Source organism: Ciona intestinalis, chromosome 4 (genome assembly GCF_000224145.3).
Source record: "Ciona intestinalis chromosome 4, KH, whole genome shotgun sequence".
Lineage (NCBI taxonomy): Eukaryota > Metazoa > Chordata > Ascidiacea > Phlebobranchia > Cionidae > Ciona > Ciona intestinalis.
In genome coordinates this window covers 3,789,592-3,807,523 of record NC_020169.2, presented here as the reverse complement: position 1 = coordinate 3,807,523, position 17,932 = coordinate 3,789,592, and the positions used below count along the sequence as shown (strand labels likewise).

At 34.0% G+C, this 17,932-nt stretch overlaps 4 protein-coding genes across 6 annotated transcripts in view; all 4 read right to left on the bottom strand.

Annotated features, from left to right (window-relative positions):
• Window positions 1-51: 51 nt before the first annotated feature.
• LOC100176832 lies at window positions 52-7,700 on the bottom strand. 2 transcript variants are annotated; one of them, XM_009860032.3, is made up of 7 exons: window positions 6,269-6,379; window positions 5,914-6,069; window positions 3,530-5,844; window positions 3,242-3,342; window positions 2,196-2,306; window positions 1,794-1,949; window positions 52-1,724 (listed from the first exon to the last, which is right to left on the bottom strand). In XM_009860032.3, exons 3-7 carry the CDS (start codon window positions 3,684-3,686, stop codon window positions 171-173), a joined length of 2,079 nt encoding a protein of 692 aa, XP_009858334.1. In that variant the 5' UTR covers window positions 3,687-5,844; window positions 5,914-6,069; window positions 6,269-6,379; the 3' UTR covers window positions 52-170. The 2 variants fall into 2 exon arrangements, with proteins under 2 accessions (XP_009858334.1, XP_026689851.1); XM_026834050.1 differs by lacking the exons at window positions 52-1,724; window positions 1,794-1,949; window positions 2,196-2,306; window positions 3,242-3,342 and adding exons at window positions 7,126-7,232; window positions 7,454-7,700 and having other exon boundaries at window positions 3,789-5,844.
• A 1,896-nt stretch (window positions 7,701-9,596) lies between these two features.
• Window positions 9,597-13,353, bottom strand: LOC100179154. Of its 2 annotated transcripts, none has more exons than XM_009860033.3 (5): window positions 13,106-13,353; window positions 12,811-12,911; window positions 12,176-12,280; window positions 11,755-11,910; window positions 9,597-11,505 (listed from the first exon to the last, which is right to left on the bottom strand). In XM_009860033.3, the coding sequence occupies exons 1-5, from the start codon at window positions 13,260-13,262 to the stop codon at window positions 9,901-9,903; spliced, it is 2,124 nt and encodes a 707-aa protein (XP_009858335.1). In that variant the 5' UTR covers window positions 13,263-13,353; the 3' UTR covers window positions 9,597-9,900. The 2 variants fall into 2 exon arrangements, with proteins under 2 accessions (XP_009858335.1, XP_002131976.1); XM_002131940.5 differs by having other exon boundaries at window positions 12,820-12,911.
• Window positions 13,354-14,520: 1,167 nt separating this feature from the next.
• LOC100180702 (intelectin-1a-like) lies at window positions 14,521-16,984 on the bottom strand. The gene is made up of 4 exons (XM_018811444.2): window positions 16,704-16,984; window positions 16,247-16,528; window positions 15,367-15,953; window positions 14,521-15,148 (listed from the first exon to the last, which is right to left on the bottom strand). Exons 1-4 carry the CDS (start codon window positions 16,852-16,854, stop codon window positions 14,924-14,926), a joined length of 1,245 nt encoding a protein of 414 aa, XP_018666989.2. The 5' UTR covers window positions 16,855-16,984; the 3' UTR covers window positions 14,521-14,923.
• A 375-nt stretch (window positions 16,985-17,359) lies between these two features.
• The window catches only part of LOC100183054, a 5,439-nt gene continuing 4,866 nt past the window's right edge, over window positions 17,360-17,932 (bottom strand). Inside the window, exon 11 of the mRNA XM_018811597.2 lies at window positions 17,360-17,792. Coding sequence (XP_018667142.1) covers window positions 17,660-17,792 — 133 coding nt within the window. The 3' untranslated portion in view covers window positions 17,360-17,659. The remainder of the gene's footprint in view (window positions 17,793-17,932) is intronic.

Here is a 17,932-nt window from a genome sequence, read left to right as displayed (position 1 = left end):
GTTTCGGGAATAATAAAAATTTTTTAAGGGAATTAAAAAATTTTTGAAAAGAAATAATAAAGTTTTTTAATGTGAATATAGGATAACATATTTAACCATTACAATTTTATGTTTTAACTCAACACTATGAACACCAAACTATGGTTTAGGATAATGTCAATTGTCAATAATCAATTTAAATCTCTTGGACAAGAAAAATCAACATCACATATAAGTTGTTCTTCAGACATTCCCACACATTGTGCATGATACCACTGTTGACAAGAAGAGCACTCTGCCCACAATGTACTGTTGCCAGTTATATGCCTGATATTTTTATGACACACTTTGCAATTGTCTTTGTTCTGAAAACCCAATGTACAACTTCCGACTATAGTATCAAAAATATGTTTCCGAAACAATACAGGTTTGTGGGGTTGTACTAAGCTCATTCCTTTTGTTAGCCAGTATGCGTACATGCACACGTATATACCAGGAGACATATTCCCTTTATTGGGCTTATGCACGTTGGTGGCACTTGAAGTCAAAGAAAATCCTAAAATATCTGATAATGAACGATTGATGAATTCTTTGGCCTCATAAATATACTGTGTTTTATCAATATCATCTGTTTGGTTTGGATCCAAGTACAACAGCTTGCGCTCCTTGATATTGATTGCTATCATAACCCAATACTGGCCATTTGATTTCCATGGAATAAATGCATAAGACTTTTCATTTTTTTTAACATTTTCCCATAATTGTCCCACATCTTCACCATGTTGAATTCTGTATCCAACACTGGTATCAGCATGGATGACATGATTATATCTTGAAGTAAGCTGCCACAAATAACTGTTAATGATATTGTCACATAACTTTCCAACTTGAAAAGTTTCGTCAAATGAACGCAGGCAATTCCTATCTACAGCATTTACAGATTTTTCCAAAGTCATAAGTTGTACATAAGAGAGTGTATTTTGTCCAACCTTCAGAAGTGGCTGATTTTCATCACGACCCGTCATATTTATTGAGGGCACTATTTTGGTTGAACTCCTTTTCTTTGGTATTGTTGATTTTCTTTTACCTGTATGTAATGTCAACTGATCACTGTCTGGTGAAAAAACTTGTGGCTGAGATGTACCAACCGAAACACCCTCATATATTTTTTGAAACTTAGATTGTGGTCCTTTACTATTTGAAATGGGAAACATCTTTCGCTTTCCCTGTATGCTGGTTGCATCCATCTCATCACTTACAACTGTGTCAACGCAACTGCTTTTTAGAACTTGTAAAGCTGTCTGTAAAAGATCCTCTGCTTGTACCAAGGCATCTATTGAAGTAACATTGTACATTTCCTCTTTAATTGTATCTATAAGTTCCAGCATCCTATTAGTTTGAACTGATTTATCTTGTATGGCTTCAGTCGCATCAATAAGTATATCAAAATTGTCTGTATTAGACGATTCCATGGGTAACGAAGCTTGTTTTGGTTTACGTTTGCGCCTTGGTTGTGGCGTTGCTTTAATACCAGCTGTGTACAAATGATTGCGAATAGTACGATCAGTTGGATAAAATATTCTGTTTGTTGGTGGTGGTGGAGTTCTATCTTTGAAGAGTTCTTCAACAACATACTTGTCAACAAGCTGCTTAAGCTCAGGCACTGATGAGTTTCCTTTAGCGATTATTTCCTTGAGATATTTCAAAACTAACCGGTTCAGGTTTGTTACAGTTCCCAACTGAACCTGAAATAAATTTGGTCAAAAATATCATAATAAATAAAATTCTAGGACTTTAAACATGTAAACAATTACCTTTCCAATCTCATGGCCATAATGGTCACCAGCATCAGGAAAAGTCATTTTAAATAGCGTGCATTTAACCAGATCTTTGTTGGTGTCCAAATTTTTCTTTATAAACTTAGAAATAAGTGTTTTTTTTTTCTTTAACCTTTGCTGCTGTGGTGCAACCTTAATAAAATTTATTGCAATAAGTTAAATATACATCTGTTGTTATTTGACTGACATTTTATTAACTTACTGGTAAAAAGTTCGAGGGTTACATTGAGAATTTGAATGTAACTTTTACTTTATTTTAGCGTGGTGGGAAGCGACAGTTATTATAGCACAAGTATTATGTTTCAAACACCTCAAGCTCACCTACAAACTACCACACTGATAACTTTTAAAAAAGTGGTGTGGTAAAAGTATTTTTACCTTGAATTGTGGAAATTTTATAATTTCCCGTATTGTAATGCAAGCTTCACAATCTGTTTTTCTTGATTTTTTAACACGCATATGCTTCTTCCCAAGGCTAATTACAGGAGTCTATAAATTAGAGGTATACGTTGTAGCAATACTAAGACTTAGTTCATAAACAACAAACATAAGCAGCCTAGGTTTTGGGGTAACAAGCTAAATCGGACCTAGACCCCAGGAATCCTACCACATAGAATAGATCCTAAACATTTATAATACAACCTAAAGACAATCAGGGCTTGTTACATTTTTTATGTAACATTGGTAATCAGTTTTTTCATTGTTTTTTAAACATATTTTTAAAAACAGTGAACTATACTAGTTTTTGTTCTTCTATTTTTTGAAGTTGGCTGGGATCGTGGGAGTCATAACCTAGGTCCTAGGGTGCTGGCACCAGTTTGGCCACACTAAGTTTTTTATAAAACAAAAGCAATTTTTTCCTAAAACAAATCATTTACAAGTAAAAGCAAACATTTAACCTGTTTTCAAGCTCTTACAGAATAAATAATGAATGCATTAATGACCCTTTGTGGGTAATTATTTTTTTAAATTTTTTTTTAAATTTTTTTATGTATGGCTAATAATTTAGACAACCCATTAGTGACCACTGGGTTTGGAGCAATTGCCGTTAAGTGTCTTGCCCAAGGACACATACGCCAACACTGATAGCAGTGTCGAGCCTTGAACCCATTACCTCTGTGTTACAGGCAGGCGCGCCACTTACCACAGCGCGGGACAGTTGTTTATCATTGCTTACTTTGTTTGAAATTAAATAACATGGTATGTTTTGTAGAAATATTTTAATTTAAATTCTTCTATTAGCTAAAATTTGCTTATATCAAAAATGATATCATAATATTTTAAAACAAAAACTATTATCTTGCCACCAAACTTTTTATAAGAATACTCAATGTTTGTTATACTGCCTATGTCTGTGATATGTATAAAAAGCAAAAGTAACAAGAGGACAAACAGGACATGGTTGATAAAAAAAATAGTCAAACCTGTTTTCCTTTGTAGCCTTTGCCATGTGTGCATTGGTACTTAATAAATCGCATTGCAAAGAATGGTATATTATCTTTGTCCCACTGTATGCGCAGCTTATCTGAAACAACAAATATTAAACGCTAAAATAAGTAGTACTTCATTATAAATCCAACTTTTTTTCAAAAAATAAAAATTAGTATGAGTTAAAGTTTAAATGGATCTATAAACACAAAAACAAACTTCCATTATTTAATTGCGCCAACATTCTCTGTATTTGATCGGTTTGCCATTAGAATGACTTTTACCTGGATCATTCTTCATTTTTGTAAATACAGTAAAGGAACACATTGTATCAACTTCATGTCTGTATAATTCTTGTTCTGCCAGTTCAAATGATGGAAACCATTTAACACACTGTTCGGACTCCAGGGATGTATTTGTTCCATCTTCTACTGTATCCATTGAAGCATAATAAGTATAAGTTTCAAAAGTTTGTTAAGTTTTAAACAAAAGTGGTATTTCAACTTTTGATCTGTAAATTTTAAATAAATAAAAGACATAACATTTCTGCATATTATAAATTTTGATTTAATGAAGGTATACCCAATACCTATAAATAAATAGATATTAGATAAATCACCCCTATTTATTGTACCAATAAAGAAAAAAAGACAGTTGTTATAACACTAAAGGCCTTTTTCATACACCTTGTGCACACTTACGTTTTACCAGAAATATATACATGAAATTTTGTGAGCGATTAATTGTTGATTGTTTTTTGTATTTCTATGCTGTCTTACAGTTTGGAAACTAATAAATTTATTTTAAGTACAGACTTTTTATTTTAAGTACAGATTTATTGTTTATAATGGGAGAAACTATGGTACAACAAATTCAATTTATAATATTTGTCACAGTAAATTTTAAATATGTGAATATATGACCACATGTTAAACCATTACATTTTATATGTTTAAACTGAACACCAAATTATGGTTTGGGATAATGTCAATAATCAGTTCAGATCTCTTGGACATGAAAAATCAGCATCACATATAAGTTGTTCTTCAGACATTCCCACACATTGTGCATGATACCACTGTTGACAAGATGAGCACTCTACCCACAATGTACTGTTGCCAGTTATATGCCTGATATTTTTATGACACACTTTGCAATTGTCTTTGTTCTGAAAACCCAATGTACAATTTCCAACTATGGTGTCAAAAATATGTTTCCGAAACAATACAGGTTTGTGGGGTTGTACTAAGCTCATTCCTTTTGTTAGCCAGTATGCGTACATGCACACGTATATACCAGGAGACATATTCCCTTTGTTGGGCTTATGCACGTTGGTGGCACTTGAAGTCAAAGAAAATCCTAAAATATCTGATAATGAACGATTGATGAATTCTTTGGCCTCATAAATATACTGTGTTTTATCAATATCATCTGTTTGGTTTGGATCCAAGTACAACAGCTTGCGCTCCTTGATATTGATTGCTATCATAACCCAATACTGGCCATTTGATTTCCATGGAATAAATGCATAAGACTTTTCATTTTTTTTAACATTTTCCCATAATTGTCCCACATCTTCACCATGTTGAATTCTGTATCCAACACTGGTATCAGCATGGATGACATGATTATATCTTGAAGTAAGCTGCCACAAATAACTGTTAATGATATTGTCACATAACTTTCCATCTTGAAAAGTTTCGTCAAATGAACGCAGGCAATTCCTATCTACAGCATTTACCGATTTTTCCAAAGTCATAAGTTGTACATAAGAGAGTGTATCTTGTCCAATCTTTAGAAGTGGCTGATTTACATTAAGACCCATCAAATTTATTGAAGGCACTATTTTGGTTAAACTCCCTTTCTTTTGTAGTGTTGATTTGATTTTATCTTGTGTTTTAACCACAATATTCACCCCAGGATTTGTATGAAGTGTCAACTGATCACTGTCTGATGTAAAAACTTGTGGCTGAGATGTACCAACCAAAATATCCTCATATATTTTTTGAAACTTAGACTGTGGTCCTTCACTATTTGACACTGGAAACATCTTTCGCTTTCCCTGTATGCTGGTTGCAACCATTTCATCACTTACAACCATCTCATCCCTTACAACTGGGTCAACGCAACTGTTTTTTAGAACTTGTAAAGCTGTATGTAAAAGATCCTCTGCTTGTACCAAGGCATCTATTGAAGTAACATTGTACATCTCCTTTTTAATGGTGTCTATAAGTTCCAGCATCCTATTAGTTTGAACTGATTTATCTTGTATGACTTCAGTCGCATCAATAAGTATATCAAAATTGTCTGTATTAGACGATTCAAGGGGTAACAAAGCTTGTTTCGATTTTCGTTTGCACCTTGGTTGTGGTGTTGCTTTAATACCAGCTGTGTACAAATGATTGCGAATAGTACGATTAGTTGGATAAAATATTCTGTTTGTTGGTGGTGGTGGAGTTCTATCTTTGAAGAGTTCTTCAACAACATACTTGTCAACAAGCTGCTTAAGCTCAGGCACTGATGAGTTTCCTTTAGCGATTATTTCCTTGAGATATTTCAAAACTAACCGGTTCAGGTTTGTTACAGTTCCCAACTGAACCTGAAATAAATTTGGTCAAAAATATCATAATAAACAAAATTCTAGGACTTTAAACATGTAAACAATTACCTTTCCAATCTCATGGCCATGATGGTCACCAGCATCAGGAAAAGTCATTCGAAATAGCGTGCACTTAACTAAATCTTTGTTGGTGTCCAAATTTGTCTTAATAAATTTGGAAATAAGTTTTTTTTTAGACCCTAAACTGCGCTGATGTGGTGCAACCTGTATAAAATAGATTGCAATAAGTTAATTATACATTTGCTGTTATTTGACTACAATTTTTTTTATCAAATGTCATGAAAAAAATAAAGGAATATAACTATCCATAGTAAGAAATGACACTTGTTATAACAAGAGTATTATGTTTCAAACATTTCAATCCCGCTTACAAGTTAGCACATAAAAAGTAAATGTATTTTACCTGGAATTGTGGAAATTTTATAATTTTCCTAATTGTAATGTAAGCTTTACAATCTTGTTTTCTTGTTTTTTTAACACGCATATGCTTCTTCGCTGGGGGAAGTGCAGGATTCTATAAGTTAGAGGTATACGTTGTGGCAAGACTAAGACTCAGTACATAAATAACAAACAGAAGTGGCCTAGATGTCACCCCTTTTTTACTAATCTTTTGTGTAACATTGTTATTAGTTTTTTATTTATTGGTTTTCAAACAAATTTTTAAGAAAAGCAAACTATACTAGTTTTGAAGCTGACTGGGATCATTAAAGGTATTTACTGTTTAGCAGCAATGTTGCTCATTCATTTAATTTCTCTAATTATAAAAAATGCTTCAACAAAAATGTGTATCATATTATTTTAAAACATAAAACGTAACTAGCCTATTATCTTGATCAGAATTCTCAATGTTGAATAAATGAAATAATGTAACTTACTTTATCCTCGCATGTCCGAAAAATGACAGTCGTTATCACACAGGTTTAACACCTCGTGCCAGCTTACGAGTTACCATGTATGTTACTTTGTGGGTGATTATTTTGAGGGGGATTAATTTATTTTTTTATGTAGGGCTGATAAATTGGTAACCACTGGGTTGGAGCAATTGTCGTTAAGTGTCTTGCCCAAGGACACATACGCCCACAATGGTAGCAGCGTCAAGCCTTTAACTCATTACCTCTGGGTTACAGGCACTAACCACTATGCCGGACTGCGAATGTTATAATGCCGATGCCTGTGATATATAAGAAAAGCAGAAGTAACAAGAGGACAAAAAGGAAATAGGCGAAACATTAGTCAAAAAGAATAAAAAAAGAGCCTAACCCGTCTATCTCTGGTGCCCGGCCCCTTGCCATGTGTACATTTGTACTTAATAAATTCCATTACAAAGAATGGTATGTTATCTTTGTCCCAATGTACCAGCCGCTTGTCTGAAACAAAAAATATTAAAAGCTTAAATCAAACTATGAATACTTCATTTAATATAAACCCAACTTTTTTTCAAAAATAATAAATAAAATGAAAAACTGGTAAGAGTTACACTTTACATGGATGGACAAACACAAAAATAAACTTTCATTAACTATTTATGCTAAATATTTATGCTAACACTCTTTGTATTTGATCAGTTTTGCTCATTGATAATTTTTACCTGCATTAGTTTGCTTTTTTTTAGATATAGTAAAGGAACACATTGTATCAACTTCATGCCTATATAACTCTTGTTCTGCCAGTTCCAATGATGGAAACCACTTAATACAGGGTTCGGACTCCAATGATGTATTTGATCCATATTCTACAGTATCCATTGTGGCATAATAAGTATAAGTTACAAAAGTATGTTAAGTTCCAAAACAAAGCAGTATTTCATCTTTTAATCTGTAAATTGTAATTAAATAAAAGACATATCATTTTGGGATATTATAAATATTGATTAGTGAAGGTATAAATAAAAACATACTAAATATATAACTCCTATTTATATCCGCTATATACGTTATCCAGTCGTCAACTGCATGGTCGTTTATGAGTACCCTCCCAAAAATTTTTTTTCTAAGCGGATCTAGACGATTCACAGAAATGACCTTTTTGACGAAAAAAAGTCAGAAATCCGTGAATGCGCGGAAGATTCTCATCCCTATTAGCGGCGTTTAAGGAAAAAGACAGTTGTTATAAAACACATAAGGCCTTTTTAATACACCTTGTCCACACTTACATTTTACCACATATGTATGTAATTTTGTCACTTGTGAGTATTTAATTCTTTATTGTTTGTGTATTCCTATGCTGTCTTACAATTTGGTTAACCAATAAATAATAGTAACCATTGGGTTGAAGTAAATACCCATAAAATTGTTAAAAGAAGACAAACAATGGTAGTTGTATTGAGCATCAAAAATGATGTTAAACTAGTTAATGCTCAGTGAAAGAAAGCATATCAAGTTTTGTTTTTTTGAAAAAAAACGTTACGACTTTGTTCCCCTTAGCTGCAGAAAACGTACTTAAAGGGGCATACCAACAAAAAAATGAAAATTTGTATATGGATAGATATGCTCAAATGTAACCTAAACGTACCATTGAAGTGTGCCAAAACGATACCGCTTATAAAAAATCGCGTGAAAAAAATCCGCTGGAGTAAAAAAAATTGGCCGTTGCGCAATGCATGGGATTTCCCATAAGAAAAAAATTCACTCAACTTTGATCGTTTCTAGTTTCTAAAATACTAAAGAAAATTCAAATTTTATTTTAGATTTGGTATAATAAATGTTTCTTCTTCAAGAATATATAAAAAAAAACTGTAAAACATAGACTTTATTATGTTTAAATTTTTCGATAAGCTTCCTGAATGGCTTGTAAAATCCACATTAAAGGGACATACCAACGAAAAATCAAAATTTGTGTATTGATAGATATGCTCAAATGTGATCTAAAGCTACCATCAAAGTTTTAAAATACAAAACAGCTTTTGAAAAAAAATGAGTTTGAAAACCGCAAATTCGACCGCTGGAGTAAAAAAAATTGGCAGTTATACTTAAAAATACATTTAGTAGAATAAATTTCGCACAAATGTTACAACTTATAGCTAATTCACGAGCGATAACATTACGCCAACTAACTTAAACTATAAAACTAAACTCTTATTGCTAATTTGATCATAGGTAAGCTATAACCTACATCCGATAATCTAAAGACAGATATACACAATAAGGGTTTAATTTGTTTAGTTCTAATTGGTTTTATAACCAGCTACCAAACAGTTCACTTTCAAACGGTATATCTTGCTGTACTTTATTTCTTTTTCTGGTATACAAGCACACACGAGTTTCGGACAAAAGCTTACTTGACGGCCGGGCAAGCGCACGTTAAAGCCCGCCATGAAGCTTGACTAACCTCGAGGTGTCAGTGCCAGTAGTGGCGTGTTTATGTCGTTCGTTAGTTAGTTCTTGTTTTTTAAATGTTACCACAAAGGAAACGGGGGTCTGTTCATAGATACCTAAACATGTATGGTCTGATTAGAATAGTCTGAGTTAAGTGGTACCCGCAGTGTTGACATTGATTAATGAAAAATTGTGATTGGGTAATGTGACGTCAGTTTACCTGTTGCAACAGACTCTTTCAAAAATTACTTTAAGTGGTCTTTGTAATAACAACTTCTAAAATTAAATAAAACAATCTGAATGTGGTGGATTCATTGTCCAAAACCACCTATTTGACCTTAAGCTAGTTTCCCACCAGCTGTACCACACACCAACTTGGAACAAGTGACATACACATGTAACACGGGATACACTTTGTCTGGTACCAACCCAATAACTTGTAATGCTGAAACATCACTCCCAACCGAGCAGCAACATGCACAGCAGAACAAAGTGATTGTTTCATAAAAAAATGTATTTATGTCATTGTTACATATATATTCTTTTTATTATTTTAGGTACAGATTTGTTTTAATGGGAGAAAACTATGGTACAACAAATTCAATTTATAATATTTGTCACAGTAAATTTTAAATATGTGAATATATGACCACATGTTAAACCATTACATTTTATATGTTTAAACTGAACACCAAATTATGGTTTGGGATAATGTCAATAATCAGTTCAGATCTCTTGGACATGAAAAATCAGCATCACATATAAGTTGTTCTTCAGACATTCCCACACATTGCGCATGATACCACTGTTGACAAGATGAGCACTCTACCCACAATGTACTGTTGCCAGTTATATGTCTGATATTTTTATGACACACTTTGCAATTGTCTTTGTTCTGAAAACCCAATGTACAATTTCCTATTATGGTGTCAAAAATATGTTTCCGAAACAATACAGGTTTGTGGGGTTGTACTAAGCTCATTCCTTTTGTTAGCCAGTATGCGTACATGCACACGTATATACCAGGAGACATATTCCCTTTATTGGGCTTATGCACGTTGGTGGCACTTGAAGTCAAAGAAAATCCTAAAATGTCTGATAATGATCGATTGATGAATTCCTTGGCCTCATAAACGTGCTGTGTTTTATCAATATCATCTGTTTGGTTTGGATCCAAGTATAGTAGCTTGCGGTTCTTGATATTGATTGCTAACATAACCCAATACTGGCTTTTTGATTTCCATGGAATAAATGCATAAGACTTTTCACTTTTTTTAACGTTTTCCCATAATTGTCCCACATCTCCACCATGCTGAATCATGTATCCAACACTGGTATCAGCATAGATGACATGATCATATCTTGAGGTAAGCTGCCACAAATAACTGTTAATGATATTGTCACATAACTTTCCAACTTGAAAAGTTTCGTCAAATGAACGCAGGCAATTCCTATCTACAGCATTTACAGATTTTTCCAAAGTCATAAGTTGTACATAAGAGAGTGTATTTTGTCCAATTTTTAGGAGTGGCTGATTTACATTACGACCCATCAAATTTATTGAAGGCACTATTTTGGTTGAACTCCTTTTTCTTGGTATTGTTGATTTTCTTTTATCTTGTGTTTTAACCACAATATTCACCCCAGGATTTGTATGTAGTGTCAACTGATTACTGTCTGATGTAAAAACTTGTGGCTGAGATGTACCACTCAAAATATCTTCATACATCTTTTGAAACTTAGATTGTGGTTCTTCGCCATTTGATATGGGTAACATCTTTCTTTTTCCTTGTATGTCAGTTGCATCCATCTCATCACTTACAACCATCTCATCACTTACAACTGTGTCAACGCAACTGTTTTTTAGAACTTGTAAAGCTGTCTGTAAAAGATCCTCTGCTTGTACCAAGGCATCTATTGAAGTAACATTGTACATTTCCTCTTTAATTGTATCTATAAGTTCCAGCATCCTATTAGTTTGAACTGATTTATCTTGTATGGCTTCAGTCGCATCAATAAGTATATCAAAATTGTCTGTATTGGAGGATTCAAGCGCTAACGAAGCTTGTTTTGGTTTACGTTTGCGCCTTGGATGTGGTGTCGCTTTAATACCAGCTTTGTACAAATGATTGCGAATAGTATGATCAGTTGGGTAAAATATTCTATTTGTTGGTGGTGGTGGAGTTCTATCTTTGAAGAGTTCTTCAACAACATACTTGTCAACAAGCTGCTTAAGCTCAGGCACTGATGAGTTTCCTTTAGCGATTATTTCCTTGAGATATTTCAAAACTAACCGGTTCAGGTTTGTTACAGTTCCCACCTGAACCTGTAATATACTTGGTCAAAAATATAACAATTTCTACAATGTTAGATTGAAGGCACATCAATATCATAATGGAACAAAACTTTAAGATTGTCGATATAAGTCTCTGGAATTACCTTAAAAAATAATAGATGCTAAAAAAGTAAAAATTAGTGGCATAGTTGTTTAGTACTCATTAGCAAGGGTAAGTAATAACCACTAACCATGTTTCGTACAGTATACCTGTAACCTGTATAAAATTGAAATAAATACCTTTCCAATCTCATGACCATAATGGTCAGCAGGACCAGGAAAAGTCATTCGAAATAGCGTGCATTTAACTAGATCTTTGTTGGTATCTAAATTTTTCTTTATGAATTTTGAAATAAGTGTTTTTTTATTCTTAAAACTACGCTGCTGTGGTGCAACCTGTATAAAATGAAATGCAGTAAGTTAATTATACATGTGTTGTTATTTGACTGACATTTTTATTAACTTACTAGTTAGTTTTAAGGGTAACAGTCAGAATTTAAATGTAAAAAAAACAATAATAAATGTAACTTGCTTTATCAGAGCGTGGGCGTGGTGAGAAATGACAGATGTTATGGCATGCGTTTTCTGTGTCAGAAACTTTAAGTCTGCTTACCAGTCAGGCAGTTACCACATAAATTATTAAAAAATCTAATGTATTTACCTGAAATTGCGGAAATTTTATAATTTCCCGAATTGTAATGCAAGCTTCACAGTCTGTTTTTCTTGATTTTTTAACACGCAATTGCTTCGTCACAAGTGCAGGAGTCTAGTTTTAAACATATTTTTAAGAACAGCAAACTAACAGTTTTCTTCTATTCTTTAAAACTGATTGGGATAATGGACGTCATAACTTGGGGTGCTTGGTGGTGGAGCCACCATGAAAGTCTAGGCCAGGTGGCGAAATATGTCTGGCCACACTAGGTTTTTGATAAGCAAAAGCAATGTTCAATTTTTCCCAAAAACAAATCATTCACATGATTGTTGTGTTTAGGACCTGAGTCAACCTGACAATCTTTTACTTAATCGCAAACAAATAAAACCAAACCTTTAACCTGTTTTAAGGCTACAGCAAAAGATTGTTTCAATTCCTATTGTGACACAAATAAAAAATAATACACATATAAATTGGCTATTATAACTGGAAGGTTAAATAATCGGTATTATGATGCAATAATTCTATGTGTCAATCCCTACTATTTTAGTTTTATAACAAACACTCGGAAGTAACATGAGGACAAATAGGACATAAGCGAAACATTAGTCATATACACTTTAGGAAAAGGAAAAAAGCCTAACCCGTCTCACTCGGTTAACCTTGCCATGTGTACATTGGTACCTAATAAACTCCATTACAAAGAATGGTATATTGTCTTTGTCCCAATGTATGCGTCGCTTATCTGAAACAACAAATATTAAAAAGGCTAAAATGTGAATACTTATAAACCAAACTTTTTTCTTCAAAGAAATGAATAAAATGAAATCCTTGTAAGAGTTACACTATACATGTCTGGATAAAAACAATACGAACTTTCACTATTTTATTTAATTATGCCAACATTTTCTGTATTTGATCCATTTGAATGACTTTTACCTGGATCATTCTTCTTCTTTTTAAATAAAGTAAATGAACACATTGTATCAACTTCATGCCTATATAATTCTTGTTCTGCCAGTTCCAATGATGGAAACCACTTAATACAGGGTTCGGACTCCAATGATGTATTTGATCCATATTCTACTGTATCCATTGTGGCATAATAAGTATAAGTTATAAAAGTATGTTAAGTTTCAAAAGAAAGCAGTATTTCATCTTTTAATCTGTAAATTGTAATTAAATAAACAACATAACACTTCTGCATATTACAATTATTGATTTAATGAGTTAAGATGTAATAGCGGTATGTATAAATGAATGAATAATAAAAACCCCCATTTATCCTGGCGTGGCAAGAAAATGACAGTTATTATATAACGGATGGCCTATTAATATTTTATACACCTTGTGCACATTTAAATTTTACCCCATATGTAATTTTGTAAGCGATGGTTGTGTCTGTATTTTATTACATGTCTTACAATTTGGACAACCAATAAATAATAGTAACTATTGGGTTGGAGTAAAAAACCGTAAGTGTATTGTTCAAAAGAAGAGACATAATATACGCTGACCAGCTAAATAAATGATTCCGACAAAATGGGCAAAGTAGGAAATTATGTTAAACTGAATTAGCCAGAGGTGGGGTGAACAAATATTAGATCCAAAAATTGATATGTTTAGTAAAACTGAAAGGAAGCAAATCAAACTCTGTTGTTTGAAAATAAATATCACGATTTTGTTCACCTTTACTGCGGAAAAGCGTATACTGATATGAATTTGACAAGTCATGCATTTAGAAAGCTTATACTCAGTTATAAATACAAAATACATTTGGTAGAATAAAGCGATTACGTTAACGCTAAGTCGCTAACTAACTTAAACTATAAAACTAAACTCATACTGCTTATTTGATCACACGTAAGCTATGGCATGCAGCCGCTTATCGCGAGCGGTAGTTAACATAATCTGTCTTTTAATGACTGTTCATTTTTAGCTGTTGACCAATGCTTCAGTTTTTGCTGTGTATCAACAATAAACGAAATCAGACATTCGCCAGTCGCCGCTCAAAGCGAAATCACTCAAGCAAGTAAAGCAATTACAGTACAGTGCTTCCAGTTAATTCGGTTTTATATACGAGTCGAGGTATCACTACGTACAAACATGTCCCAGTTGCCCAGTTGGCTACGCTGCAGGTTAGACTGAACAACTTAAGCGGGGTGCTAAAACTGTAATATTCCCACTTGCTGTCTAACCAAGGTAGAAGCCATACATTTCACGGTATTTTTATTTTCCTTTTTTATTATGCGCTCCATAGTCCATACGACTATACACGTTATAAGATTGGTCAAGATGAGCCTAAAGTGGCAAATGGCGAGGGCTTCCGTAAAAAAACAGTTAATTCTGTGCATTCATAGGAAATGATATCCAAAAGCCATTTATGTCATCCAACACATAGGGCTATAACAAAGTTTAGGAAATAAGGGATGGTATATATTATAGGGTGGTGGAAGATGGGACACCCTTTCATTCTATTTTCTCGTCCCATTTGGTAGTGAACAAAGAACATCCGAAGAATTACAAAACCGTGTCCTCTCACGACACCCATAGACCGGTGTTAATTGTTAAAAACACGATCAGGATTTTTGATGATTATGTGCCAAAGGTGTCCCATTTTACCCCACAGAACTGTAATAGCACATGTTAAGTAGACCATGGGCCACAGCAGAATTATAACAAATGATTTCTTGTACAATACGTTTTTTACACTGTGTATAAGTCTACACCGTAAACTGTAGGGTTTCATCGCCAGTTTCATCTATAAAACAAGAAGAAGGTCGTGTGTATAAGCTTATCGCTTGCTTTTGCAGTGGACCAATCAAATGCGGAAAAATCACCACAGTATCCTACAATACCCTTGTGACCAACATGATAACTGGTGCTTCCAACACAGAAATGTTCCACGTTGAGGTTCGATGCAACTATTCGTACTCCAGGGCAAAAGGCGAAGGCGGACTTTTCTTCGTTAAGTGCCCGAAACTGGAAGATGCAAGTAAATTTAAAAGATTGTGCAGGTATAGTTTGCAAAGTTGCAAGTATAGTTTTCAAAAACACAGTTTCCCATTGATAAATATTAAAAATATTAAAGTTTTAATGTAAAACGTTCTGCATTGCCCAGCACATGTAACATAGTTTATATGTGTGACATATTGACAGAACTTAATTTTCCAAAATTAAAGCTTAATGTATATAGTCACCTGAACGTATCCAAATTCAACCTCACTAAAAAATCTAGGAACCGAATTTTTCATTAGGTCGGTTAAGTTTCCATGATCAAAAACCACAGGTGCGGAAGGGCCGTTCTTGTAATTAGCTTTTGGAAGATATTTTATCGGGTAAGATTTAAATATCTCCTGCAAGTTTCCTCCAAGTTTTGCCAAGGTTTTGTTGGCAGTGCGGTATCGAATATAAGCTGACGGTTTGTAGTCGGAGAAACTCGTGTTGTTAGGGACGTACCAAACCATTAGATTAGATGCATTCAGCTGAAAATAAGCTCTGTTTTTGTAATCTTCCCTCGTAGCGTACTCTATTCTCCCAAATGTATTGCTGTTTTCCCAGTTGCCGTCCCCATGAGGGTTATTATGGTTGTTTCCTCTTTCGCTTGACCATTTATCACCAGCAGTACATCTACCTTTCATATCATTTTCATGAATGCTTGCCACGAAGGTCCAACCGCCACCATCAGTGGACATGTCGCAAAACACGGAGTATTCTGAACCGCCATAGTCGAAAATATTGTAGATCCCATCTTCTGATTCGATTTCACGCAAATCGTCGCAACTCTCTATATATGGATAAAATTTAGTGTGTGTTGATCAGTTTAACACAACTTATGTTGACATTATTAATTGAATTACAAATAAATGCAATATAATACTTCTCAAAACTCGTCTACGTGCATTTATAGGCATATGTTCTGTGGGGTAAGGTGCGATACCGTTGGCACCTAATCCCCATACTTCATGACTGTGTTTTGAACAATCACCCCATTATTAACGCTTTTTTAAGCCGTGAGGGTCCAGGTATTCAATTCTGTCACATCTCACCTCACCACATCAAAATTATTCAATGCATTACCAGCTCGAGAGGTGTATGCGGTCCAGTTTACTTGTACCGACATTTCTTCCCACCCTTCAGTTGCATCGGTTCTGTCAATTTGAAGCAAAACATCGTATTGGTTTATTCTCACAGCTTCCACATTGAAAGCGATTGGGGAGTTCTTTATGGGTGTGACCGTTGCTTTCACATAGTAAGGAGGGCGGGTAAGGCACACCCCGTACAAAACATTGATGTATGTCCGTGCAGGTCCAGAAGCATTTAGAACACGTTCCGCGTTTTCGGTGAATGAGTTTAATTTTGCTGCGAATCAACAAAGGGCTATAGTTATTGCGTTTTCCATGTTGTATTTATATACAAAGTGAAATATTACATGATTTATTGGCTTAATTATTGTGAGTTATATACCCTACCTAGGGGCTAAACTTCCAACGTATATATAGCCTATATGAAAATTTTAACAATCACACAAACTCACCTGATTGAATAGTAGCAATGAGGAAAGCCAAAAACACAAACAAATAGAAAACATGAAACTCCATGGTGGTAAATACACAGGAATACTTTGACGTGTGCATGTATCTGATTATATGCAACTCCACACAAAGAAATAAAGCACTGTCTAACATTTTCCAAGAGCCAGTCAACCGCACACGCCCCTCTATGTACGTATAGGCCCAATGCGATGTAATAAACTAAAGATAAGAGGAAATGTGCGGGTTGTTTGGTTGACGCGTGGGCATCCTTAACTGAATGTTGGATGATGTAAGTAATAATACGGGGCCCTTTACGCTACGTGGATGAATGAATAAATGTAACTTGATTTAACCTCACTTGGGCAGAAAACGACGGTCGTTATAACACGGATGTTCTGTTTCATACCTCGTGCGAGCTTATACTAGCTACTTTGAGTGTAACTTTGTCGGTGATTGTTTTTATAAGGGAATTTTTATGTTTATGTATGAATGACAATTTAGACAACTTACTAGTGACCACTGGATTGGAGCAAGTGCTTTATAAAGTGTCTTGCCTAAGAACATATACGCCTACAGTGGTAGCAGCGACGAGCTTTAAAACCAATAGTTCTGGGTTAGAGGCATGCTCCAACCCAGTGATCACTAAAATAGTGTTCAAATAGACATACAATAAAAACTCTCCATGGTAGTATAAACACAGAGATATTTCGAGTAAAATAGTTTTAGGTCTAATGGTCTGTACCTAATTTTGCCTTGAAATGCAACAATCATGTGTAGTCTAAATTGTATACTGATTTTTAGAATGAATTTAGTGTTACAAGCTTCCTACTTCCAAATAGATAAAATCTTGATTACTCATTAAATGTTTCTTTTGGTTTTGTGAACTTTAAATACAATTTTCAGATTTCACAAAAAAGTAACTAAAGTGCTTGGAATTGATAAAGATTTGAACCCATGATCAGAATTGAGCAACCACATAACCTTCCTCTATATCCGATGATTCTTTAGTGAGTTTTTGAAACAACTGTTCTATAAAATCATCGGAAAGTTTCGAAACTAATGGATTGTCATGTTTTCCATACATTAGTTGCCTGGATAAAGTCAGAAATCAATAAATTACTTTTTTTACAAGTATATTAACAAAATACAACAAAAAACTGATTGTTAGGTAACATGTTTAACATGTTATATTCAACATGTTTTAAAGATTAATAACTAAGAATGTTATTAA